This window comes from Onychomys torridus, chromosome 7 (assembly GCF_903995425.1).
Source record: "Onychomys torridus chromosome 7, mOncTor1.1, whole genome shotgun sequence".
NCBI lineage: Eukaryota > Metazoa > Chordata > Mammalia > Rodentia > Cricetidae > Onychomys > Onychomys torridus.
Window position 1 is genome coordinate 49,352,650 of NC_050449.1, and position 25,683 is coordinate 49,378,332.

The window sequence follows — 25,683 nt, forward strand, 5'->3', positions numbered from 1 at the left end:
CCACCCCCACACAGAAAAAAGCAATTTTAAAAAATTAAGCTGAGCTGGGTGGTGATGGCACATGCCTTAAATCCCAGCACTTGGGAGGCAGAGGCAGGCGGATCTCTGTGAGTTCGAGGCCATCCTGTTCTCCAAAGCAGGTTCCAGGAAAGGTGCAAAGCAACACAGAGAAACCCTGTCTTGAAAAACCAAAAAAAAAAAAAAAAAAAAAAAATTAAGCTGAGAAACTGAGCAGTGATAACATACATTTTTAATCCCAGCACTCAGGAGGCAGAGGCAGGTGGATCTCTATGAGTTTGAGGTCAGCCTGGTCTACAAAGCAAGATCCAGGACAAACAGGACTACACAGAGAAACCCTGTCTTGAAAAACAAGAACAAAGCTGGCTGGGAGAGTCAATATCGTTAATCCCAACACTCCTGAAGCAGAGGCAGGTGAGTCTCTGAGTTCAAAGCCAGACTGGTCTACATACCAGTTCTAGGAAAGCAAGGGCTACACAGTGAGGCTCTGTCTTTTAAAAAAAAAAATTAATGTTGATGTGAAAGTGGATATTTGCATGGTGCTGAAGAATAATCAGTCACATACCCAGATGCCCCCAGGTGGTAACTGCATAAACAAAGTGGCTACACAAGAGAATATTTTTACTTTCAAGAGGAATGAGCTAGTAAGTATAACGGCATGGGCAAATTGCTGAGTAGATGATAAAATGTACTCCCTATAATGTGACAGGAGCAGTTAACATAGATGGTGCAGGACAGGTACTTGCTTTTTGACCCTGGAAACCCATGTAAACAGCAGGACATCGTAGCTAGCTAGCATTTATAATCTCAGCCCTCTTAAGGGGAGGTGGAGACAGAACTGTCCAGAAGCTCTGGGGACAGCGAGGCTGGAGAACAGTACAGCAGCATAAATGAGAGAGGGCTGCTTCAACCGGCAGAACTGACCCCTGCAAGCTGTCCCCTGACCTCCACATATGTATGCACTGTGGTCCACAACAACAATATGAATACATGAGCGCCATCCCTTTGAAGAGTTGTACAACCGTGCTAACTATAGATCCCATGGGTAGTTACTCATCTTGGGCAACTGAAACTTTCTCCCTACTATCAGCTTCCTCTCCTCCTTTCTACAACCGTCCTACGGACTCCTTTTGTGGGTTTGATTAATTTAGATGCCCCATAGAAATGGGATCTCAGTGTTTGTCCTTCTGTGACTGATCTACCACTTAGCATAATGTCCTCAAGATTATCTATGCTGCTGCTTGTGGCGTGCAGTGAATAATATTCCACTCAGCTTATATCCTGTGTACTACGTTTCTTAAGGTTTATCTTTATAATCTGTGCGTGTGCACATGCACACGTGTGCTCGACAGTTCATGTTCTCACAACTGCCTGATGAGACCAGAGGTTTCAGATGCCCTTGGAGCTAGTGGCGAGCTGCCAGATGTGGGTGCTGAGAACCAAACTTGGTCATGGTCTTAGGAAGACCACTAAGATTGGCTGAATATGGGAAGAGTGCTTTAACCCCTGAGCTCTCTCTCCAGCCAGTATGTATGCCACATGTTTTAAACATCTGTGTATCCACAGATAGCTGTTGAGGTGGTTTCTGCTCTGTGGCTACTGAATGTATGCTTTCATGGGTATTATCTCCTGAGTGTGGGGAGCAGCTGTATAATTGTGTGTATTTGTCACACTCAGCCAGGTGTGGTAGCACACACCTTTAATCCCAGCAGAGGCAGGTGGATCTCTGTGAGTTTGAGGCCAGCCTGGTCTACACAGCAAGTTTCAGGTCAGCTAGGGCTATATAGGGAGACCCTGTCTCAAAAACACAAAATGAAACAAAATACAAAACCCTCCTACTTCAGGGATGCAGAGGTGATTTCCACAGAGGAGAGTGCTTGCTGCTCCTTCAGAGGACCCAGTTCTGGCTCCCAGCACCCTCTGGTGGAACATAATCCTCTATAACTCTCGTTCCAGCGATCTGAGCCTTCTTCTGGCCTCAGACAGGCACATGGAGCACATACATACATGTAGGCAAACACTTATATACTTAAAATAAAAACAAAATACACCTTTTAAAAAACTCATAGTCACTCCAGGCCTAGTGGGTGTCTTAGTTACTTTCCAGTCGCTGTGACAAAACACCATGGCCGAGGAAGGCAACCTACGGGAGAGTTGGGTGGGCTTCACAGTTTCAGAGGGTGAGTCCATGACCATTGTGGCCAGGAGCATGGCATCTGGAAGGCAGGCAGGCACTGGACAGAAGCTGAGAGCTTACATGTTAAGACACAAGCAAAAGGCAGAGAGAGAGAGAGAGAGAGAGAGAGAGAGAGAGAGAGGGAGGGAGGGAGGGAGGGAGGGAGGGAGGGAGGGAGGGAGGGAGACAGACAGAGAAGTAAATAAATAGAAGGGCAAACCCTGGCTGTTGGTCAGCACAGGGAAAATGCAAAATACCCTGCAGAGGCTTGCTTTCTTTCTTTTATACTTTTTTAAACCCTTCTACCTCCACCTCCGAGGGCTTTTTGAGGCTCAGCCCTAACAGTATTTCCTCTCTTGTCCTCAACCTAGCCCACCCCCCAACAGCCCACCACACAGCACTTCTTCAGGTTATTCCTGCACTTTGCATTGATCCGTTGTGCCTGGCAAAAAGTATCTTGTCTACACTTTTTGTGTCTGAGGTTGTGACAGTCAGACCAAGCAAGCTCTTTGTGCCTAAATCCTGACTTTACCCAAGGCTCCACAGAACCCCTCCCCCACAGAACCCTCTTAAGCGGATTCAATTTTAAAAGTTACTGCCTGATTCACTCACTTTCCGCTCCGCGGGCAGTGATGATGTTGTTTATATGTTATGTCTGACTGCATTCACATTTACGGTCATCTTGGGTCCCCAGGGGTTGTTTATCATGCACCTGTGTGTGTGTCTTGCACACAGCTGCAGCTGGCTCTACCCAGTCCTAGCCGTTTCCGGCTGCGGGTGTCAACCCTAGCCAGACTGGTAACATCAACTGCAGGCAGCTGCGACTCCGGACACCAATTCTGACTGTGGCCCCGCTCACCGTAAGGCGGGCTTTTTCGCCACCTCCGGGCCACGCGACTGCCCCAAAGCTTGCCCAACACCCGGGATCCCCATAACTGAAGAACTCCACTCTATTCTGCTCCGCCTGCCCGAGGAACTACACTTCCCATCAGGGGCCAGGGCGGCTACGTCCTCTCCCAGCGCGCTCCGAGGTTCGGCAGGACGCGGTGATTTACCCCTTAGTGGCTGCAGCCTCCTTTGAGCTTCAACCAGAGCAGGTATCCAGTTTGGATGGGTTCGATACGGGTCCTCAGTGGAACTGAAAATCTAAAGTATCTGGGACCCTGGGCAGGCAGGGAACGCAAGATTTTGTATGGGGGGGGGGGGGTTGCCATAGGGAGCTCCGCCTCCTCATAAAACTAGGACTCTGAAGGTGTTCTGCTAACCGAATCCGTTTTGGTGCCGAGGCATCTGCCCCTAGCTAAACCGCCCGTCTTCCCGACAAGTACCTTCACCTCAAATCCTACAAGTAGTAAAGAGGATGTGAGGGTGTGAGGGCGAGGGCAAAGAACCAGAGCCCGGTCCTTCCTGACACCCCGCTATACCTACCCCACCCCACCCCTGGGGTCTGTGAGAACAGGGCTGTACACAAACGAAGCATTCCCTCTTCCTAGTTCTGCTCCCTGCCCTGGCTACAGGGCAGCTGAGAGGGGACGGAGCCCCTCTGTCCTGTCTTTATGGTAATAGCAGGCGAGGTCTATTGCTGCTGGCCCAACACTCAGTTGAGTTTCTACCTCCATGGATGCTAGAGAGATTCGGCAGTCTAAGCTGTGGTTGATGAATGATCAGTCTTTGGGGTGCCAGCAGGGAGAGGCTGGGACAGATGGTGAGAACCTCTAAACTTTGGGAGCTCCAAAGTCAAGATGTGGATGTGGAGAAAGAAAGCCTCCCTCAAACGTCCTACTGTGTGTGGTGGGCGGACAGTAGGGGCAAAGGCTTGGAGATGAGAGGAACAAACAGGTTTGTGGGTGGGTGGAGGAGCTCAGAGGACACAAGGTAACAGGCTCCAGCAAAGATCTGAACTGTGTTCTAAACCAGGTGTGGAAGCCCATGGAGGGAAAGCATTAGTGAGCAAGACAGCCGCCCTGCCTTCCAGCTTCAGCCACCCGGTACCCTGTCCTTGCTAGCACTTGGGATGGGAAACGGGCTGTGTCTAGGTCAGCATGTTCCTGCCTATCCTAGACGGCTGTGTGCCTCTCTGCCTTTTACTCTGTAAAACTTTGGTGACAATTTCCACTTAACAGGTATCTTCTGGTACAACCTGTTGTTCTCTGCCCTCTACAGGGGCCGCCATTCCTCCTTCAGAATGCCGGAGGGCCCAGAGCTGCACCTGGCCAGCCAGTTTGTAAATGAGACATGTAAGGGGCTCGTATTTGGCGGGTGTGTGGAGAAGTCCTCTGTCAGCCGCAACCCCGAGGTGCCCTTTGAGAGCAGTGCCTACCATATCTCATCCTTGGCCCGAGGCAAGGAGCTGCGCCTGACCTTGAGCCCCCTGCCTGGTGCCCAGCCCCCTCAGAAGCCACTGTCCCTTGTCTTCCGCTTTGGTATGTCTGGATCCTTCCAGCTGGCATCTGCAGATGCCCTGCCGCCCCATGCCCATCTACGGTTTTACACGGCCCCGCCTGCCCCCCGGCTTGCCCTTTGCTTCGTGGATATCCGTCGCTTTGGCCACTGGGACCCTGGGGGTGAATGGCAGCCAGGCCGTGGACCCTGTGTCTTGCTGGAGTATGAACAGTTCAGGTAGGACTGGGTATGTAGCATCCCAGCCAGGCCCACAAGGAACAAATCCTAACCCCTCCCCAGCCTCAGCCCCATCTGTGGATCGAGATGGCGTCAGGGCAGCAAAAGTGTGAGAGAGGGCAGTCCAGAGGACAGGCAGACGTCCTGAGGACACGGAACAGCATTAGAGTTGGGCTGGGGCCCAGCACCCCACTTTGCTTCCTGGTGGCCCCCTTACCCCCACAATGGGGAGAGGGTGATCTAGTGACTGTAAGTCAGGTTTTGATGGTCCTCACATTCTGCCTGCCCACCTGTCTCTGTCCTGGGGTCTCCTGTGACTGTCCCCATTATCAATACCTTCCTCTAAAGAAAGTCACTGCTCCAAGCCAGGCCCTGTAGGGTACAGCAGTGGACAGGTGAGTGTGGTCCCTTTGTTCACTGCACTGATGATGTGCAGGTAAGGCAGGTGGCCAGGACACACAAAATACATTCACAGACCTTTGCCCAATGGTGGGGCGCACAGCAGTCCTCCTGAGGAGTGACCTTTGAGCTGAGATTATCTTCTGGCCAGTGCGGATGGGACCAGCTGTGTAAATCTTGGAGGAGAGTCTTGGCAAGAAATGCAGGTGTGCAGGCCTGGGGTGGACCTGGCACATTCTCATTTTTCTTCCTGGGAACAGATTTTGTGCCTCTGTTGACCCTAGACTTGGTCACATCTCTGGTGTCACAGAAACAGTTGACTCCTGGCTGGCCCAGGAAAACCACTGTCCTTAGCCCTGGGTTATCACTGCTTCATCTTTCCTGGGGAGTTGGGGCCACAGGCTGCTGGGCAACAGGTTCTGTTTCATCTCTTGATGGACCTCAGAGCTGTTTCCAGAGTCCTCCAGCTGCTTGGGACAGGGTGTGTGTGTGTGTGTGTGTGTGTGTGTGTGTGTGTGTGTGTCAGCATACTCAAGGCAGTAGGGTTACTGCCTCAGTGTTGTGATTGCAGGCAGAGCCTCCACACACAGTCTTATTTTAGAGCCCTGCCTGGCCTGGGATTAACTATGTCAGTAAGGCTGGCCCCAAACTGCCTTCATCCTTCTGTCTCAGCCCCCCAAGTATTGGGATTTCAGGTGTGAACTACCATGCCTAGCTGGGTGTTTTTTTTCATTTTTTAACAATAAACAATCCCATGTTGTTCCCATGTCACAAATGGGAGAACAAAGGCTCCAGCTGCCTAAATAGTGCTGAGACCAGAGTTAGCTGGGCCCGTTTCTCCTTGCACACACAACTGCTTCCCTAGCCCTTCATCCCTACCCTGGGGTGTGGGATGAGTCTCATACGTACAGCCTATGTCCTTCCAGGAACAATGTACTTCGGAACCTATCAGACAAAGCCTTTGACCGGCCCATCTGCGAGGCCTTGTTGGACCAGAGATTCTTCAATGGCATTGGCAACTACCTTCGGGCAGAGATATTATACCGGTCAGCAGGCAGGCTGTGGGTACAACAGCTGGGGTGGGGCATGGGTGATCACATCCACTACTTAGCCTGGGCCCACTCCACCATCCCAGGTTGAAGATCCCCCCTTTCGAGAAGGCCCGGACAGTTCTAGAGGCCCTGCAGCAGTACCGGCTGGTGAGGACAGTGTACAAATGTGTGTGTGTGTGTGTGTGTGTGTGTGTGTGTGTGTGTGTGTGTATGTGTGCGCTGGTGTGGGTGGCAAGGGTATGTGTAGAGTCAGGTATCTCTTACCTTAGCCCATCAAGTGTGTGGAAGGGGTGTGAACCACATTAAAGGTTTTGCCAAGCTTAGAGGGGAAGTCCACTGTCTTCAGTGTGAGGTGGGCTGAGTACCCTTTGTTAACACCTTGGTTCTGCCCACGCCCTTCAGAGCCCCAAGCTGACCCTGAGCCAGAAGATCAAGGTCAAACTGCAGAACCCAGACCTGCTGGAACTGTGTCACTTGGTGCCCAAGGAAGTGGTTCAGCTGGGTGAGGCCTGGGGAAGCCAGGATGGCCACTGATCTCTGCTTTAGTCTTTGTGTGATGCTGGGCAGCTGTCATCTTGGCCCTAGGATGGGAGTTTGCTAAACAGACCAGGTCTCTTGGCAAGTTTCCCAGCCTCCAATGCAGCAGGAGGGACAGGATTCACCTTGCTGATGGAGAGGGACCAGGACCCAGAGTGTGGGGGGAGGTAGTGTGGCCCTGACTCAGTCCATCAGCTTCTTTAGCTGAGGTCTGAGCCATGTCGAACCAGACTCCTTGTTCCTCCCACTCCACAACACCCCCTCACCTCTAACTGGTTCCTCTGTCCCTCAGGGGGCAAAGGCTACGGGCCAGACCGTGGAGAAGAAGATTTTGCTGCCTTTCGAGCCTGGCTGCAGTGCTATGGCATGCCAGGCATGAGTTCCCTGCGAGACCGGCATGGCCGTACCATCTGGTTCCAGGTTTGAGCCCTACTGCTCACATGGGCAAATGGAGACCCTAGGAAAGCTGGTGGGGTAACAAGATAGGAGATAGAGGTCTGAGATAGGCAGAGGTTACCTTAGCCTGTGCAGGCCTGCCAAAGATCACATTGTTCCTGAGTGTATAGTTCTCCATGTGATGCTCTTCTCCCTGGAACCCCAGGGTTCAAGCCAGTAGAACAGATTAAAGCAGCTTGTGGGGGGGGGGGGGGTGGGGGAAATCAGAGACTTCTACACAGGGAACTATATTGATCTGCCACTCCAAGGAAAATGGCCCCTTCACCAGACCAGGTTGACTCCAGAATTGTTCTCATTCCATTTTAGGGTGATCCCGGACCCTTGGCACCCAAAGGTAAGCAGCTCTTGATGTAAGAGATAGAGAGCTGGAAGGACCATGGCCGGCCTTGCACACCCATCCCCCCATCCCTCCACAACCTTGGAGTCACCCAGCACTAAGAGTCTAGAGAGGGACGGAAGCCCTAGGGCTAAGTCCAGCACAATATCCTCCAGGGGGCAGGTCCCGAAAAAAGAAGCAGCCACAGGAGACACAGCTGGGGGCTGAAGACACAGAAGAGGTATGAATGAGCCCAGCCTCCTCTGCACTTAACTCTTGTCAACTCCACTTCTCTGGCCAGGCTCCTGGCCAGCTGTCTCCTTCTCAAGGGGGTGTGGGTGCATGGTGGGGAATGTCCGTGGTAGATCCTACAGTCAGGAAGAAAAGCTAGTAAGGACCATCTTCTCTATCCAGGACCATCCGCTTCCAGGCAAGTCCATTTCCAGGACTCGGAGGGCCAGGAAACCCCCTCCTAAGAGTATAGCTCAACAGTCTGAAGGGACCAGCCTCCAAATAAAGCAGGAAACCCCCACAGCCCCCAAGAAAGGAAAGAGAAGGGGGCGACCGGAAACCACAGGTGGACCTTTTTCAACATCCTCCTGGAGCTGGAAAGGGACCCCGGGGAGTGGCTCTTCAGGGAGGCTGGGAGGTAACAGGGTGGGCAGAGGGAGGCAGGCCTAGACAGGACACACAGTCACTGCCTCACCTGCTCTCCCCACAGGTGGCCGCAGACCCCGGAAGAACAAGGCTGATACCCGATCCCGGGAGGCTGGGGGAACTTCAGCCTCCTAGACAGAGGCTTCCTTGCTGGGTCTGTCCTTCCCTTGCTGTGAATCTAGGGGCGTCTGAATCCCTGGAAGCTGTGTTGGTAGGGCCCTGTGACTTTTCCTGCACAACCTTTTTGAAGCAGGGTCTTACATATCCTAGGCTGGCCTTGAGCTCATATGTACCTGAGGATGACAATGAACTCCTGATTGATCTTTCTGCCTTCATTTCCATAATTGCTGGGATTACAGGTGTGAGCCACATACACCCTGCTGATTTTTATTGTCTTTTCAAGACGGGTTTCTCTGTGTAGACCAGGCTGGCCTTCAACTCAGAGATGCGCCTGCCTCTGCCTCCTGCATGCTGGGATTAAAGGCGTGGGCCAACACCTCCTGGCGTGTGATGTTTATAAATATAAACCATCTTCCACATTTTTAAAAGCCCATGTGAAAAACATTAATAAACTAATGAATTTGAACTTTGGGGTCGGCTGCATGGGGTATGGGAAGGCCAGGTTGGAAAGGCCTGCTGCATGGCTCCACCTATTTACAAATGTAACCCCCGCCTTCCACCCCTACCCCCACAAGACTCAATGGGAGGACGGTCTGCCTTGCAGGGCCAGCCCTCTGCAGACCTGGGCTCAGGCAACCCAGGTGTCATAGCTCTTGCAGTCCAAGATTCTTCAGTGCCTATGGTGGGCTGCACCTCCAGCCTAAACCTTTGCCTAAAGCTTTCCTCCCAGTTGAGGGGGGGGATGGGAAGATATGGGGGGGGATGTGTGCATGCACGTGTGTGTGTGTGTGTGTGTGTGTGTGTGTGTGTGTGTGTGTGTGGTGATGGCGGCGGCAGCCTCCAGGCCTCTGTCCAGCCCTAGCCTTTCTAACACAGGAGGAAGCCTCTCAGGTCCCTTGGCTTGTGGTCACCTGAGGTCTCCAGTCTCTCAGATGGGGCCACAAGCCAGACTCTGCACACACAGGTAACCTTAGATCTTGCCCCTGGCAAGTAGCTCTCTACCCTCCCACAGCCCAGAGTGGCCCTAAAAGGAGCAGCGAGGCTCACGCACGCACGGGGCTGCCAGTGTAAGCATTTATTGCCCAGATGCGTGTTTCGGGCTGGGAAGGTGGACCGGAGAGTTCCCAAAGCTTTCCGCAGACACGATTCAGTTAGGTGGAGGCTGCAGCACCAGCAACAGGGACCTCACTTGAAAGGGAGAAAAGGTGAGCTTCAGGCGGTCGTCCTGCAGGGTCAGGTGACCAGTCGGGTCGCGCTGCTCCAGGAGGTCACAACTGGATGGAGGAAAGGGGAGGCCGTAAGGGCTGGCACGGGCAGGGCTCCCACCCGCACCTCTCTCGTCTCCACTCACAGGATGGCCTCCTGAACCGGCAAAGATGTGTACAGCCAGCAGTCCACGTGACTGCCGTGGGCCTCGTACAGCCTTAGAACCAGAGTGCGGTGCTCAGGGCTCTTCTCCGCCTGCGAAAGGAAGGGGGGGGCAGTAGGCGGGGCCAAGAACCTGTGCATCCCCGGGACCTCCCCAGACTCTCCCGCCCCTTGCCTGCTTGATGGTCTCCAGCACTACTGCTGGCGAAGATACAGAAAAGGCACTCCAGGTGGTGGCAGGTGCCGGGCCTGGAGCTGGCAGTGCCAGCAGGGGGAAGTTGAGGTTGTAGGCAGCATGGATAACACCAGCTTCTTGGAAGGAACCTGGGGAATGACCAGAAAGAAACACATGTGGACAACACGAGTCCCCCACAGTGCCTATGCAGGGGATATGGGACAAGGCTGCCTCAGTTTACCCCAGTGCCTGCTGGAGGTTCAGGGAAGGGCAAGGAGGTGTCAAGAGCAACAGAAGGGCCCCATGACCCTGGTACTTACCCTTGTGTGGCATCAAGGCATAAGTGAATTCATGGTGCCCCATGTCAGCAGTAACATCCGGGGCCTTGGGTGCACGCAAGCTGGAGCGGGAGAAAGGAAGGGCTGGAGTTCTCACACATGAGGCCCCCACACCCCGCAGCCCTGGGCCGGCAGGCACTGCACTCACAGTGAGAGGCTGAGGACATTGCCTCGGACTGACGACCCATACTTGCAGCTGTTGAGCAGGGCCAGCCCAAAGTCACACTCGGACAGATCCATCCAGCGGTGGGCCCACACCTGAAGGGCAGACCCAAGGCCTGTAGGTGGCTCTACCCCAAAGCTCTTTGCAATAGGAGCCCACGGTTGGGTCCTAGCGGACGCTCAAGGAGCTTTGGGCACGCCATCCCCCATCTGCCCGCCTCCTCGTCTGTGAAATGCTCACAGTGGCTATGGGGTCACAGCAGAGTGAAGTATTTAGCAAACGCCTGGCCCGCGGTAGAAAGCACAGGTGTCCGGCATTTTCTTCCTCTTGCCCACAGACCACAAAAACTAGTCTGAGTCAGGGGAGTCCAAGTCCTACCCTTTCCCTGGTCCCCATGACTGACCTCATATCGAGCCCAGTCCCAAGAGGTGTTATAGTGGGTAGGCCTCTGAAGGTGCCCAAACTGGATCTCATAGGTGGCCTGGGGGCTCCGTATGCGAGCAGGGAACTCCACCTTCAGGAACTTGTGGGCCTCATGCCAGTGCACCTGGGAGTGGAATGGAGCGCGAGGACAAGGGAAGGGCATTAGGTCTCCTCACCAGCCCCATCTGGGGAAGGCCACTACCCCGCCCCTTCTACCTCAGTGTGGAAGCGGACATAGGGGCAACCAACGTCCAGCACAACCTCCTGGCTGAGCCGACTAGTGGGGCTGATCTGCAGCAGAAACCAGGCACTGCCCCGAAGGCCACCTTCAGTGCCAACCACCAGGGTCCCTGCCTGGCCCCGCACAGGCTTCCTGTGGGGTGAAAGTGGGACTAAGCCAGAGCAGCATGTATCCACAACCACAAGTACCCCCAGGGCCTGCCCACTATGTACCGTGTCTCAAGATGATAATCCATGACATCCCAGGCATCCCAGTACAGTGGTACATCATCAAACAGCACAAATTGGTTCCCCAGGGCACCCTCGGCAATGGCCTCCCTGGAAGGACACAGGGACAAGTGCTTCACCGAGTATGACCTTGTTCTCTGCAGTCGTACTTGGTGGGGACAGGTTAACAGGGCCAGGGGCTAAGGGACTGCTAGCCCAGGCTGCCCTGCCCATGTGTGGGTCCCAGCCTTGCCGCACTTGTGGACTACTTGGATGGTGTGGTGGCTAGGGCACAGAGGGAAGAGGGTAGAGTTCGGGGTCTACTTGCCAGAATGGAGTTAACAACAATGAAGGGTTGGCACCTGCCAGAAGCCACCAGGACCAGGGAAGTAAGGCAGCCAGTTGGATCCAGTCTCACCCGGATGATGCCATTGTCCAGAGTCACAGAACCATCAGTCTTGGGTGAGAGAGTCCTTAAGCTGAGTTAACTGTGTTCCCCACTCCCAGCCCAACCCTCTTAAAGCTGTGCATTATCCCAGCATCTTGCTCAAGACCAAGGAGCATCCCAGAGTAGGTCTCACCCTATTGGAGGCTGCTGGGACTTACCTCCTGCACCACAAACACAGGCTGCTGGGGCAGCAGGGGCTGCGGAGATGTAGGGCTGGGAGCAGGAGCATAGCCCACACTGGGCACAGTCACCAGGGCTGGGGACAAGGCCTGAGCATCAGTGTACTCTCTCTGACCTTCTAGAAACCTTACTCGGGTTAAGGATAGGTTGAGTGGGACAGGATGCAGCTACTTCTCTTTAGATGGGGGTACCCCAAGATAGAGATCCCTGGGGGAGTACCCCTGCCACGTTGCCCAGCCTTGGTTCCTCTTGCTGCCGGACCAGCCTTCCCCTTCAGCTCATACCTAGGCTGTGAGCCCCACCAGGCTTGGGCAGGGCCAACACTTCAGTGCGCTTCCAGGGCAATGTGTTGATAATGAGGAGGCCCTCGGGACCTGGCTCCCCAGCACACAAGGCTGCGGCTGCAGTGCAGAGCAGTGTATTGCCATGGGAACGGATGTCTGAGGAGAGATGGGTTTGATCATGGGTAGGCAACGGATTCCCCTTAGCCCTGGGCAGAGAACAGTAGGACTGCTGTGAAGTCAGGTCAGCCTCACCTTCATAGTAGTTCATGGCATCTTCCGCCACCAGCTGAATACAGCTTCCCGTCAGCACATCATGGAACTGGTTGAGGAGCAGGAGCCTGCAGACACCAAAGGCAGAGACAGGAAAGGATGGGAAGGGCAGCCAATGAGAGGGTGAGAAGCCAGGTGAGCAGCAGGAAGGGACAGTGGACCGACCTCCAGAGGTGCTCCAGCTGGGCTGCTGGGTACAGGAACTGGGCACTGCGGGCTAGGGCCAGGCTGCTCAGCAGCTCCACGTCATGAAGGATTTGCTCACATTCCCGATTCCTCTTCTTGAGCTGTGCCCAGAGAGGGAGGATCAGCTTGGAGTTTGCTGTGACCAGGACACCTTCCAAAGCTCTCTCCTGCTCAGAACCCTTGACAGCCTCCCAAGGCCTCTTGAACATGGATTTTCATAGGAAACTTGTAAGAGGCCTCCCACCAGAACCCTCAAGAGGTTCTCTCCCACCTACGGCCTGTGTGTGGGATTAACCCAGCTATTGTGCCTCTTTTTTAAGCACCTACTTGGAGAAGCCCACTGAACTCCACCTCTGCCCCTCCTCACCCTTTCCACACAGCCCCGTGAAGACCAAGGCCCTCCGTTTGCTAGGCTGGTAGCCTGGCCCTGACCTGGGCATGGGTAGTGTAGGTGCCATTATGCAGTTCCAGGAAGAGTTCCCCAACCCATGTGCACAGCTGCCCCGAGTCCTTCTCCAGTGCAGTGAAGAGCTGTCCGGGAGAAGAGAGCTGCACCCTGAGGAAAACCACAAGCCTGGGCTCCCAGTTGGGAGAGTTTTCCCTTCGTCTACAGGGCAGACCAGAGGGCCCCAACAGAGAAGGCACCCCCTAGAAAATTCTCTGTCTATAGTGCACTCTGGTGGGGTCAAGCCACCTTCCTACATCAGAGGTTCCCTCCACCCAATCCCCAGAGTAGAAGTTTGGAAGAATGGGATAGGCCAGGAGCCTCCTACATAAACCAAGGGCAGACTCAAGGCAAGGGCTTGAAGGTGGGGCCACAGGAAGGTGGCTCCAGAGCCAAGGGCTGATGTTGGCTCAGGCCTGACCTGGGCAGCCCATCAGTATTGCCCATCCGCTTCAAGCGGTCCAGCATGGTCTGGGTGGGGCCACCACCGCCATCCCCGAAGCCGAAGAGGAAGCCACTGTGGTTGGTCCGCCCCTTGTCTCGGTTGTTGGTCACGGTCTTCAGCACCTAGATGGGGAGGGACAGGTCAGCCTAGGACAGGACACCCAGCCCTCTCTGAAACCCCAGCATTATATATCCCCTCACCTCCTCCACATGGCCCTGCATTCCGTATGAGTCTCCAGGTGGGAAGTGTACCAGCACTCGGGAGCCATCCAGCCCCTCCCAGAAAAAGGTATGGTGCTGCCGGCAGAGGTAGGCAAGGAGAGAGGCCAGAGTCAGGCCTGAGGCAGTGTGGGCCATCCACATCCCTGTTAGCTGTAATCCAGGCAGAGGCCTACCACAATCTGGATAGGGTTTTAGTGGTCTGTCCAGGTACCCTCAAGAGCCTGGAAAGGGTGAAGGGCCAAGTGGGATCCAAACCCTGTGACCCTGACCCCTGGGGCTTGCTTACTGGGAAGGAGTTGACCAAGTTCCAGCTCAGTTTCTGTGTCAGGAAGCGTTTGATGCCACAGCCACGCATGATCTGGGGGAGCTGTGCTGAGTAACCAAATGTATCTGGCAGCCAGAACTGCAGGGAGAAGGCTGTGAGCGCTCGGCGGAACCGCCTCAGTCTCAGACCCTGTGGGCCAAGTCGCAGTGGTGCCTGTGTGCAGCCTGCTGTGGCAGCCCCCAGCCTACCTCAGAGCACATCTTCCCAAACTCTTGCAGAAAGAAGTTCTGGCCTTGTAGGAACTGCCTCACCATGGACTCTCCACTGGGAAGGTTCCCATCCTGACAAGGGGACAGCAGGAAGAGCTGGGGTTAGCACCAGACTGGACACAGGTAGGAGCTTGGGCCAACTTCACTCTGTTGGGAAGGTGCAAGGGGTGCTCTAATACAGGGTCCACTCTGCTCATTTCAGGCCCAGCTGACTAGCTGCTTGAGGATGGAGCTAGGAGTAGGCACTTACCATTTCTACCCAGGTGCCCCCCACAGGCACAAACTGTCCACGGCAGGCAAACTCCTGGAGCCGGGCATGCAGGCCAGGGTAGTGGCTCTTTACCCACTCGAGCTGTTGTGCCTGTGGGGAAAATGGGGTAGGAGCTGGGCCAGGAGTGAGAAGGACCCTCCTCATGGTCCAGCATCTGGTAGCCCTATGGGCAGCTGAGTAAGGAACACTCTTGGCCTTTGAAGTCCCCAGAGGGAACTTCAGGCCCACCCTGCTCCATGTCTCTGCCCTCTGACCTGAGAGCAGACGAAGACGAACTCGGTGTTCTGCTCCATGAGCTTGACTGTTGTCGACCAGCTCCGGGCACATTTCCGGACAGTCTCCTTGAAGGGCCAAAGCCAGGCTAGGGAGAGAGGAGGCCAGAGTAGAGAGACAACAAGGCCCCACCCCCAAGCCTTTTCAGACCCAGTCTGGGGTTCCGGAGGGTCAGCCTACCCCTTTTCCCATCCAGCTCTACCCTGCTAACCCTTGTGGTATCATCCTTCCTCCAAGGTAGGAGGGTGGGGGAAGATGGGCTGAGATCAACTGTCAGGCCACAGGCACCAGGCCCTGGAAGAACATTACTTTAAGAATCAGGTTCCCCAGTGGCAGGGGTACTAGGACATGACAGAGGATGGGCTCATTTGAGCAGGCTCTACTATAGGAGGTACCTCCAGTGCCTCCTGATCTATAGGCCTCAGGGCCAACCTTATTAGCCCAGGACACCACATGGGGGCTCAGCAGACAGAGCCCCTGTTGCATGTTCAGAAGCCTTAGCCGAGTCAGAATGAACACAGCAAGGATCTTGTTAAAAATATGGATGTCAGGGTGTGGTGGCTCACACCTGTAATCCAGCATTCAGGAGGCTGAGGCCGGAGGACTGCTACCAAAACCTGCCAATGATACACAGCAAACACCTGAACTTAAACACAGTAACAATGGGCAAGTAAACAAAACCCAAAGCTCTGAGATACTATGAACTCATCAAGTTCAAAGCCAAACACTTGACCCTTCCTGGAAACCTGGCCCTGTGCTTGGGGGTCCCTGTGTCAACTAATTCCAGTGTTTTCATTCTCACTGATTCAAATGTCACTCTGCCTAGGAAACCTCTCTGGATTTCCTAATCTAGCTGGGTTAAATACCTCTTTGGGCCCCAAGTTCCATAATCAACATCACCATGCCTGGCCACTTTGGGGTCATCAGTCTCCACAATCTATCCAATGTCTGTCACAGGGCCTCTCAGGGCACCAGCTTTTGTTGGAAGGATAAGCAAGCCATAGCTAGAAGAGCCCATGATCCAATATCCCTAACTCATTATACACATGGGGCAAAATGAGATCCAAAGAATGCAAAATAAAATTACCAAGGATCATGTGCTTTTCAGGCACAGCCAGGGTTTAAAGGGTACCCCTGACACCCTAACAACCAGTGGTTGGTGTCCTACCTGTATCAATGTGGCAGTGACCCATGGCATGGATGGTATGTTGACTTTCACCTCCATGTTGGCCAAAGAACTTGGAGGCCAGGGCCTTGGCTGCTAAGTAGGTCTCTGGCTGGGCAGGGTCACACACATTCACGATCTGATTGGCTGTATACAAGGCCTGGAAACTGCGCTGGTTGTCCTTCCCGAGGCCCTGTGGCAGGGTTCTGTACTTTAATGCCTCCTCAAGCACTACTACAGGACTAGGCTCCAGCTGGTCTCTCAGGGGTTCTCAGCAAAGCTCCCCCAATTCTAATCCTTTATTCCCAATGGTGCCCCAACTCAATACCATTCCTGTTTACACAGGAACATTCTACTATGACTCTGGATTCCCAGAGTTCTAGTGATTTGACCCAAGAAACAATCTGCCTGGAACAGGGCTCAAGATGGGGGGGGGGGTGGGGGGTGGGGGCTCCAGTACCTTGGCCACACCCAGCAGCAGCTCCAGGTCCACCAGGAGCTTGTGGACATCACGATGGAAGACAGCCAGCTCAGCTTTGCTCAGTTGGAACATCTTCTCGGGGTCCGGGGCTGCAATCATGCTTCCCTTCCCGGCCCCCAGAAGCCCATTGCAGGCTACTTCCACATAGAGGGTCAAGCTATAATGTAGAGAGGCAGTCTCAGGCCACTGAATGGGCAGAGATTCTGGGAGCTTGAGAAGAGGGCAAGTCGGAGGCATTCAGTTGACTCCTCCCATTCACTTCCAGGATCCACTTCCCAGGGGCACCCATGGAATATCAGGTATATTTGTGGGAGAATCACAGTAGAAATACCAGTTCAAGCCCATGTCCTCCTGAGAAGTGTTCTGCTATGGGCAGAGAGGATAGTGCCTAAGTCTGGATTTCTACGAGCTACACTGCTGTTTAGCTTCATATATCTGAAGCTGTCTGTGTGAAGTATTCTTGGTCTCAGAGTCCTCAGCGCACAAGAAACAAGTTTGACTCTTCCAAGGCTGACTTTCAGCATCAAGCTCCACCAGCCAGCATAGCCCAGCTGTACCTGCACCTGGGCAGCAGAGTGCTCTGCTGGAGCTAATAAACTCAACGTCATGGGGAGCCTTCTGTTGCTTCTCCCTGCCCTTCCTAGTCTGGCGATTCTCATGAGGAGTTCTTGGTGTGTTCTTCCAGACTCTTCAGCAGGGTCATAATTCTATGAATATTTCTGTCTCCCCTTGTTGTCAAGGGCACTTTACCACATTCCCAGTGCTTGGAACCGTGTACAGTTAAATATAAAATACAATAATGTCATCATGCATGGTGGCACCCAATTTTAATCTCAGCTCTTGAGAGGTGAGAAGCATGAAGATCTATATGAGATCAAGGCCAACCTGGTCTACATAGTGACTTCTGGGACAGCTAGGACTATACAGTAGGACCCTGTCTCAAAACAAACAAACAAAAAAACATGCCGGGCCTGATAGTGCACATTTTTAATCCCAGCACTCAGGAGGCAAAGCCAGGCAGATCTCTGTAAGTTCGAGGCCAGCCTGGTCTACAGAGCGAGATCCAGTACAGCCTCCAAACCTATCTTGAAACCCTATCTCAAAAAACAAAAACAAACACAAACAAACAAAAAAACAAAACAAAAACAAAAAAAAACCAAACAAACCAATAATGTCTTATTTTTTTTATGGCATCATAGATGCCCCCTCAATATGAAAAAAAAAAATGGATGTAAAAGGTCTGAGTGCAGACTATCAAAGAGGTAGATTCTCAACTGGTAAACAGAGTTTTTACTAACAGAAATTTTGAGACTATGAATGCTGAGATGTGAAGATCTCTGGGTAAAAGGGTAATAGGAGTGATTTACTTCTTTGTGTTCTTTTATATGTGTCACAAAAAAGGAAAAACTATTTTAAGATTTAATTTATGTCTGTGTAAATGAATGCCATATGCATGCAGGTACGCTCAGAATTCAGCTGGAGTTATAAGCAGTTATGAGCCATCCGATGTGCGTGCTGAGAACCAAACTCAGGCCCTCTAGAAAAGTAGTAAGTGCTTTTAACTGTTGAGCCCTGCCTGTCTCTAACCCTAGACAGTATTTTTATATTCAGGAAAAAAAAAATCAAGCTTCCTATAACCAAAGTATGTGAAGGTAGATGTGCTAGGTACTTCTGAGATCACTCAGGCTTCAGCTCCTCCCAGCCTGTTAGTTCCCGGGGACTCGCTCACCTCCGGGGGTCTCCTTCTCCCAGCTTACTGGTCAGGACATAACTGGTCTTTTCACCCTCTTTGGTCAAACCCTGGTAAAGAAAAGAAGACAGGGCCTGAGGACTTTGGAAAATTCAAAGGAGGTGTAAAGCCAAAGGAAGCCAGGCTCTGCCATCCAGTTACCCAACCCTGAGTCTTCTCATCCAGGAAAGGCTAGGATAAACTAATCAGGGACACTTGGTAGCAAGTGCCCTACCAACTGATGACCAGCCTACTACAGCATGTTTGCTAGCAGAGGATTCGCAGAGGATCTAATGGGAAGGATCCTGGGCAGGGGTTAGGAGGCCTGGAGTGACTTCTGATGGCCTCTCTCCCATGAATATATAAAGGGAAATCACATGGAATGAACCAGATATGGTGATATAGGCCCATACTTCTAGCTACTTGGGAGGTTGATGCAGAACGATAACAAGGTCAATGCTACTATCTTGGAAACTCAGAAAAATCCTTCCTCAAATTAAATGGGGAGGGGTGTGAAGAGTGGATTAACAGAGTGGTAAGAACACTTGCCTAGCATTTATGAGGTCCTGGGTTCAGTTAATTAAATAAAAAGTCCATGGAGGTGGAGACTGATCTGCTCATCCCCACTGGCATCTGTTTATCCAGTGAAGGAAGGAAGGTTGAGTAGGGCTCTGCCTCTTTTTAGGACAATTCTCACCCCAGATACTGGGATTCGGAATGGAAGTCAGATGAACCCTAGAAGAAAGCTCTATCTTGTTTTTTTAAATCTATAAATGGACATAAAGTCCTACCATATAGGACTACAAAGATTAAACTTGGTATGACATTTAACATACAGAAGCGGTTATAGATATGGGAAATGAGATGTGGAGATAAGAGATTCATTACTCATGGGAAGATAATTTAATGCCTTATTTAATACTATTCTAGAATGATCTGATGTTTCTCCAATAAGTGTGTACTAAATACAATAAAAATAGGTCATGAAAACTGGGGACTTATAACACTGGCGTCCAAATGGCAGTTCCCTCAGTCCTGAAATCATGAAACTACTCTGAAGGGCCAGACATTCAGTTGTGGCTTCTCCAAAAACCAGGGCTAATCTGTGGCTGTGACTGGATTTAGGGGGGTGTACCTCACCTGGACAGGTTCTCCATCACGCCAGACAAGGCTTTCTCCATCACTTTCCCAGCAAAGATGCACTTCCTGGCCCACCCATGCTTCGGGGATGACCAGTTCTACCCGGAACCAGCAGGTCCACCATCTGTAAGAGAGCTATTGTGATGGGCCTGGGAGTGGAAACCCTGTTCTGACATAGTCCCTTGAATTAAATGTCAGCAGGGCCTTAAGACTTTCTCCATGCATCTGCAGCATCACAAGGTACTCAGCTTTGAGCCACAAGAACGGAGAAATGGGGAAGAACAAAGACCCAAGGGAAAGATCATTCACCTAAAGAGGGAAAGGGACAGAGGCGGCAGGGATGAAAATATTCAGGTGAAGACATCAAAGATGAAGGCGATTCTCCCAGCAGAGGGCGCTACTCTCTGCCATACAGCAGTCTAGGGCCCAAGACAATGAGGCGTGGCTTTGGTGAGGCCTTAGAGGGGCGGGGCTTCTCCAAGCTGGGTGTTACCCACGTGGGTCCGAAGCTGTCGCCGACCTGCGCAGGGCTGAAGTTCTGCTGCACCGCCTCCTTGTAGGGAAGCCTCTCCCGCGTTAGGAAGCTGGAGAGTGTCACCGGGCAGCTGTCCCCGAAGAGCCTGGGCAGGAAGAGCCAATGGGCGCGTGCTTGAAGCCGCCCCCTTTTTACCCGTGAGCCAGCCGAGGGGTCGGAAAACTCTTTTCAGCTTAACACCTTGAGGACTGTCTGGCAGATCAGCAGCACAAACCACCCTCTACCCACTGCTCCCCAGCCCTGCCTTGTCCGCGGCGGGCACTTTGTTCCGCGGCCTGGGTGGCCAGAAGCCTGGGTTTCCCTCCGGAAGGGAAGGGAAGAGCGCACGGAAGCGGTTTGTGGCTACGCAGCCCAGGGGCCACACCTGCCGCGGAGGTTACAGTCGGTGAAGTAGATGGGAGACACGAACTTCTCCACCCGCTCAAAAGTGGTACGCCAATGCTTCAGGAGCGGCGCTGCGGCCATGGCGATGCACCCACTTCTCTCCCCGGAAGATCCTTGGTGCTGCCGGCTCGCTGCACTGCCTGGAACCAAAGGTTCCGGCTTTCGACCAGCAAGTTCCTAACCCGAGCAGCTTTTCTTGGGACACCAGCGGCTTTTGCAAGATGCTGGTTTTGGGGAGCCATCCTGGTGAGACCCGGAAGCTGCACCTTCGCGGTTTTCATCTCATCCCAGCTGTCAAGACAGCTGGGTAAATTATCCTTAAATAAAATGGTAGGAGGGTTGGGGATTTAGCTCAGTGGTAGAGCGCTTGCCTGGCAAGCACAAGGCCCTGGGTTCGATCCTCAGCTCAAAAAATAAAAAATAAAATAAAATGGTAGGTTTGAGCTGGTGATGTGGTTCGGTAAGGAGAGTGCTTACCTAGGATTCACGAAGCCCTGGGTGCGTGGAGGCGGGGAGTGTAAATCGGAGGACCTGCAGCAACATAGCGATTTGAGGACAGCCTGGGCTATATGATTCTGAAGGGCGAGGAATATGGATGGAACCTCTGGAAGGTCCTGGAAAAGATTTAGGGCCAAGCAAGAGTTAATTTGCTTTTCAGTCACTTCATGTAACACACGCACTAGTGTCTCTTTGCCCTTCCGTGCCCTAGGTAGGACCATATTGCCTCCTCAATACCCTGGGCCCTCAGCCCTTGGTCTGCATCTGTATCTTTTTGCCTAGCTCAGTACATACATGCGCTGGGCAGAACCATACTGCCTCCTCTGAGCCTGAGGCACTCTGCCCTGGATCTGCATCTATATCTCATTACCCAGGTTAATTCATCGATGCACTGGGCAAAACCACACTGCCTCCTCTGATCCCAGGGCACTCCATTCTCTGCCTGCACGTGTGTCTCTTTTCCCTGTTTGGTCCATCGTGGTGCAAGACAGGACCATACTGCCTCCTGGGAGCCCAGGGCACTCCACTCTGGGCCTGCATGTGTATCTCTTTTCCCTGTTTAGTCCTTGGTAGCATAGGGCAAGACCATACTACCTCCTTGGAGCCCAGGGAACTTCACCCCTGGCCTGCATATGTGTCTCTTTGCTCCATTAGTCCGTTGTGGTGATGGGCAGGATCATGTTTCCTCCCCGATTCACACTGCCTGGGCCTGCATGTGCGCCTCTTTGCCCAGATCATTCTGTCCATGCGCTGGATAGGATCAGACTGCCTCCTCTGAGCCCAGAACACTCAGTTCTGGGCCTGCATGTGTGTCTCCTTTTCATGTTCAGTCTTTTGTGGCACCGGGCAGCACTATGCTTCATCCTTGGAACCCGAGGCACTGAGTCCCAGATCTGTGTTTCTCTTTTCCCTGCTCAGTCCACTGTGGAGCTGGGCAGGACCTTGATTCCTCCTGGGAGCCCAGGTCATTCTGCCCAGTCTTGTGTGTGTCTCTTTTTCCTGATCAGTCCTTGATGACACAGGGCTATAGGTGGACATTTCTTTCCCTTCCACCAGTTTCCAAATCATCAACACAGAAACTTTGTATGAATTACAAATGTTTATCCAATAGCTCAGGCTTGTTACGATCTAACTCTTACACTTAAATTAACCCATATTTCTTATCTATGTTTTGCCTTGTGGCTTATGGCTTGTTACCTCTTTTTTTTTTTTTTTTCACATCCTGCTTTCTGTGCAGCTAGTGGCAGCTCTCTCTGACTCTGCCCTTCCTTATCCCATTATTCTCAGTTTGGCTTTCCTGCCTAACTTTATCCTGTTCAGCTATTGGCCAGTCAGCTTCTTTATTAAACTAATCATAGAGACATATATTCTCACAGTATACAGAAGGATTATTCCTCAGCATTTCCCCATTTTTGTCTAATTAAAAAAGGTTTTAGCCAGGAGGTGGTCGGGCATGCCTTTAATCCCAGCACTCGGGGAGGTAGAGGCAGGTGGATCTCTGTGAGTTAAAGGCCAGCCTGGTCTACAGAGCAAGAACCAGGACAGGTATGAAACCAACACAGAGAAACCCTGTCTCAAAAAAAAAAAAAAAAAAAAAAAAAACCTAAAAAAAAGAAGGTTTTAACTTTAACATAGTAAAATTGTATACAACAAAAAAAAATTATTAAATAAGAATTAAAATAGTCAATTAATTTGTATTTGGCAAAATCAGAGAAAATATTCTACTATCTATCTTTGTGACTCTAAAATTTTATAATTAATTTACCTTTTATCAAAGCCAGGCAGTGGTGGCACACGCCTGTAATCCCAGCACTTGGGAGGCAGAGGCAGGTGGATCTCTGTGAGTTTGAGGCCAGCCTGTTCTACAGAGCTAGTCCAGGACAGGCTCCAAAGCTACAGAGAAACCCTGTCTCGAAAAACTAAAACAAAACAAACAAAATTACCTTTTATCATAACTAAGGAAAACTTTATGACTATCTTGTCTTACCATCAAAGACCCCCAAAAGATGAAATATTATCTAGTGACAGGAACGTCTGGCTGTGTAGTTAGAGTTTTCCTGCCTGACCCAGTCAGGACAAATCTCTCTCACCCGCCAGGCCCATAGACGCTCAGAACCAACCAAGTAAGCACACAGAAACTTACATTGTTTACAAACTGTATGGCTGTGGCAGGCTTCTTGTTATATACTTCTTCTATCTTAAATTAACCCATTTCTATTAGTTTATACTTTGCCACATGGCTTGTGGCTTACCAGTGTCTTTACATGTTGCTTCTCATGGCGGTGGCTGGCAGTGTCTCCTTCCACCCCGCCTTCCACCTCCCAGAATTCTCTTCTCTCTTGTCCTGCCTATACTTCCTGCCTGGCCACTGGCCAATCAGAACTTTATTTACACAGAGCGATATCCACAGCATGGCTGCCTCGACAATCACCCAAAGATCTTCTGTAATGTTGGGGCATCCATCTTTAGCTTACAAGTCTAGAATATCTGACAGACTTCTCTGAGAAGCAGGGAATTTTGAAGGACTGTCTTACCTTGTGTTGGCAAAGTCTAACAGTCACTTTCTTCTGCATCCTGTTGGTCCAGTTTGGACAGTATATGTCAGTAATTGAAGCAAGGGAAGTTTTTTGCCCAAATGGCTAACCTTTGACACAAATAAGGCAAACTTCATATGAAGTTTCTTTAGTGCCCATCATCTTCCATGAAGCAGATTGGTGTTGCCAGGAGCAGAATGTCTCACTGTCATAAAAATCCTTAGATTATTAAACACATTTGATGCCTACTCTGTAGGTCTAAGAAGTGTTTAAGATTCTATCTAAATATATATATATATATATATATATATATATATATATATATATATATATATGACCTTGAAAACATAACTAACATGACTATAAGTTTGTTAGTTAAGTGTGACTAACTCTTAACCTATGTATAATCTTAATTATTCACTACTTTTTAAATGAGCTGTATAAATATAATACCCAAAACAAGAGTAGAAACATACATATAGCATAACAAAATTAACTTTAAATTTGTATCAATAAACCAAAATCCATACCAATATAAAATATTTAGGACTAGTAGCTATTGAAGATTCAGTAATCTACCCTTTCGTTCTGTCATTTCCATATCATATCCCCCTTTTTTCTTTTAGAAAGAGATCTTTAAATTTAATCATTGTTTAGCTTATTTTAGCATTACCAGTAACAACTTGTAACAACCCCCCTTAAATGATAACAAACATTTATAACCAAATTTGGCGGGGTGGGCATTGTTTCCTCTAAACTGCTTTCTGCTTTTTATAGGCTTGAAATCTTTGGGGGAACTCTGAGAAAATCAGAATAATTTTCAGGTCTTGGCTGAAATAGTTTGTTAGACGGGATCATCTTAGCTAGCTGTTCTGGATACAGAACTCTGAGGAAACTGTAACAGAGGTACTCTGAGAGGCTGGATCACCTGATCCACTCATTTCACTGGTGTCTGGCCCCTTGTTCTGAAAATACATAAAGTTTTAAAGGTAACATATATCTCTGTATTATACAAGTATAGACTGCATTGTATACAAGTCAGCCAAAGATGATTTTTTTGTTTAATGTTGGAGCAGGTGAAATATACATTACATGCCCCATAGTTTTTTCATGTTTGCCATCAAAATTTTTCAGGGGAGTTGTCCTCAATCATACCATATTAACCTGGAAAGTAATCTACAGCTTCACCTTTCCTGTGGAAATAACTGTATAACCTCTTTTCCAAAGTAACATTTCTTTGGACTTAAATTCTGAAGTCAAGATGTTTACATATATATAACATTCTTCCAGCTGGAAAGTCCAGTCTCTAGGCACTAGGCCCCAAGGTACGCCCTGGGCCCCCACAAACACCCATCCAGCACAGCCCCAGAGCCAGTCAGCAGGCAAGGCTCCTGCAGGTAGGCTTTCCATTACCCCTATGAGACCCTATAATCTACAAGCCGCACTCTGCCCTCTAAGCTTACACATCCCCCATGACCTCAGCAGCTCCCTGAGACAAAGACATTGCCAGCACCGATTGGACTAAGAGGTGAGTGACTATTCTCTCAGCTGGACAGCCCAGTCTCTAGCCCCTAGGCCCCCCCTACATCCACCCAGTGCAGCCCCACAAGCCGGCCAGCAGGCAAGGCTCCTGCAGAAAGACATTTACTTCCCATCAGACCCTGTAATCTATAACCCCACCCTGCCCCCCCAAGCCCACCCATCCCCCATGAACTCAGCAACCTCAGAGACACAGATACCACCAGCATTGATTGGACAGAGTGGCTCCCTGAACCACAACTGCTGCCTTCACCAATCACATGGTAAGTGCCTGCTTCCCCCGCCCCCCACGCACTGACATCACCTCACCACTTGGACATAGAGCAGAAACTGAAGGCGCAGGCACCACCTGCACCAATTGGAGGAAGAGATGGGTAGATTTCAGTGTAAGAATATATTTAACAACATAAAGAACAATATGGCACCACCAGAAACTAACCGTTCTACAACAGCAAGATCTGAACATTCTAATGTAGAAGAAAACAACCTTAAAATGTTTTTATGAAAATGATAGAGGCCTTTAAAGAGGAAAAATTCCCTTAAAGAAATTGAGGAAAAACAAACAAACAATTGGAAGAAATCAATAAATCCCTTAAATACAGCCAAGAAAACCAAGAAAAAGCAATCAAACAGGTGAAGGAGACAGTTCAAGACTTGAAAATTTGAAATAGAGGCAATAAAGAAAACACAAAACACAAATTGAGAGAATTCTGGAAATAGAAATTCTGAGTAAATAAAGAGGAACTATAGGTGCAAGCATAACCAACAATACAAGAGATGGAAGAGAGAATCTCTGGCATTGAAAATATGATACCGGAAATAAATTCATTGGTCAAAGAAAACATTAAAGTCAACAA

General features: G+C 50.8%; 2 protein-coding genes across 4 annotated transcripts; one reads left to right on the top strand and one right to left on the bottom strand.

Moving 5' to 3' along the window:
* Positions 1-365: 365 nt before the first annotated feature.
* Positions 366-8,599, top strand: LOC118586587 (endonuclease 8-like 1). Of its 2 annotated transcripts, XM_036191642.1 has the most exons (12): positions 366-432; positions 2,930-3,291; positions 4,112-4,182; positions 4,358-4,813; positions 6,139-6,258; positions 6,348-6,411; positions 6,667-6,766; positions 7,094-7,221; positions 7,564-7,591; positions 7,750-7,814; positions 7,988-8,150; positions 8,295-8,599. In XM_036191642.1, the coding sequence occupies exons 4-12, from the start codon at positions 4,380-4,382 to the stop codon at positions 8,363-8,365; spliced, it is 1,173 nt and encodes a 390-aa protein (XP_036047535.1). In that variant the 5' UTR covers positions 366-432; positions 2,930-3,291; positions 4,112-4,182; positions 4,358-4,379; the 3' UTR covers positions 8,366-8,599. The 2 variants fall into 2 exon arrangements, with proteins under 2 accessions (XP_036047535.1, XP_036047534.1); XM_036191641.1 differs by lacking the exon at positions 4,112-4,182 and having other exon boundaries at positions 367-432.
* Positions 8,600-9,402: 803 nt separating this feature from the next.
* LOC118587278 (alpha-mannosidase 2C1) lies at positions 9,403-20,400 on the bottom strand. 2 transcript variants are annotated; one of them, XM_036193125.1, is made up of 26 exons: positions 20,236-20,400; positions 19,834-19,956; positions 19,337-19,460; positions 18,197-18,267; positions 16,447-16,624; positions 15,990-16,179; positions 14,803-14,909; positions 14,528-14,638; positions 14,257-14,349; positions 14,030-14,146; positions 13,723-13,818; positions 13,499-13,644; positions 13,065-13,188; positions 12,612-12,733; positions 12,429-12,514; positions 12,177-12,332; positions 11,850-11,981; positions 11,627-11,726; positions 11,271-11,375; positions 11,034-11,190; positions 10,798-10,941; positions 10,380-10,489; positions 10,214-10,293; positions 9,894-10,042; positions 9,702-9,811; positions 9,403-9,624 (listed from the first exon to the last, which is right to left on the bottom strand). In XM_036193125.1, the coding sequence occupies exons 1-26, from the start codon at positions 20,334-20,336 to the stop codon at positions 9,498-9,500; spliced, it is 3,159 nt and encodes a 1,052-aa protein (XP_036049018.1). In that variant the 5' UTR covers positions 20,337-20,400; the 3' UTR covers positions 9,403-9,497. The 2 variants fall into 2 exon arrangements, with proteins under 2 accessions (XP_036049018.1, XP_036049017.1); XM_036193124.1 differs by having other exon boundaries at positions 11,627-11,721; positions 11,871-11,968; positions 20,236-20,399.
* Between the last annotated feature and the right edge of the window lie 5,283 nt (positions 20,401-25,683).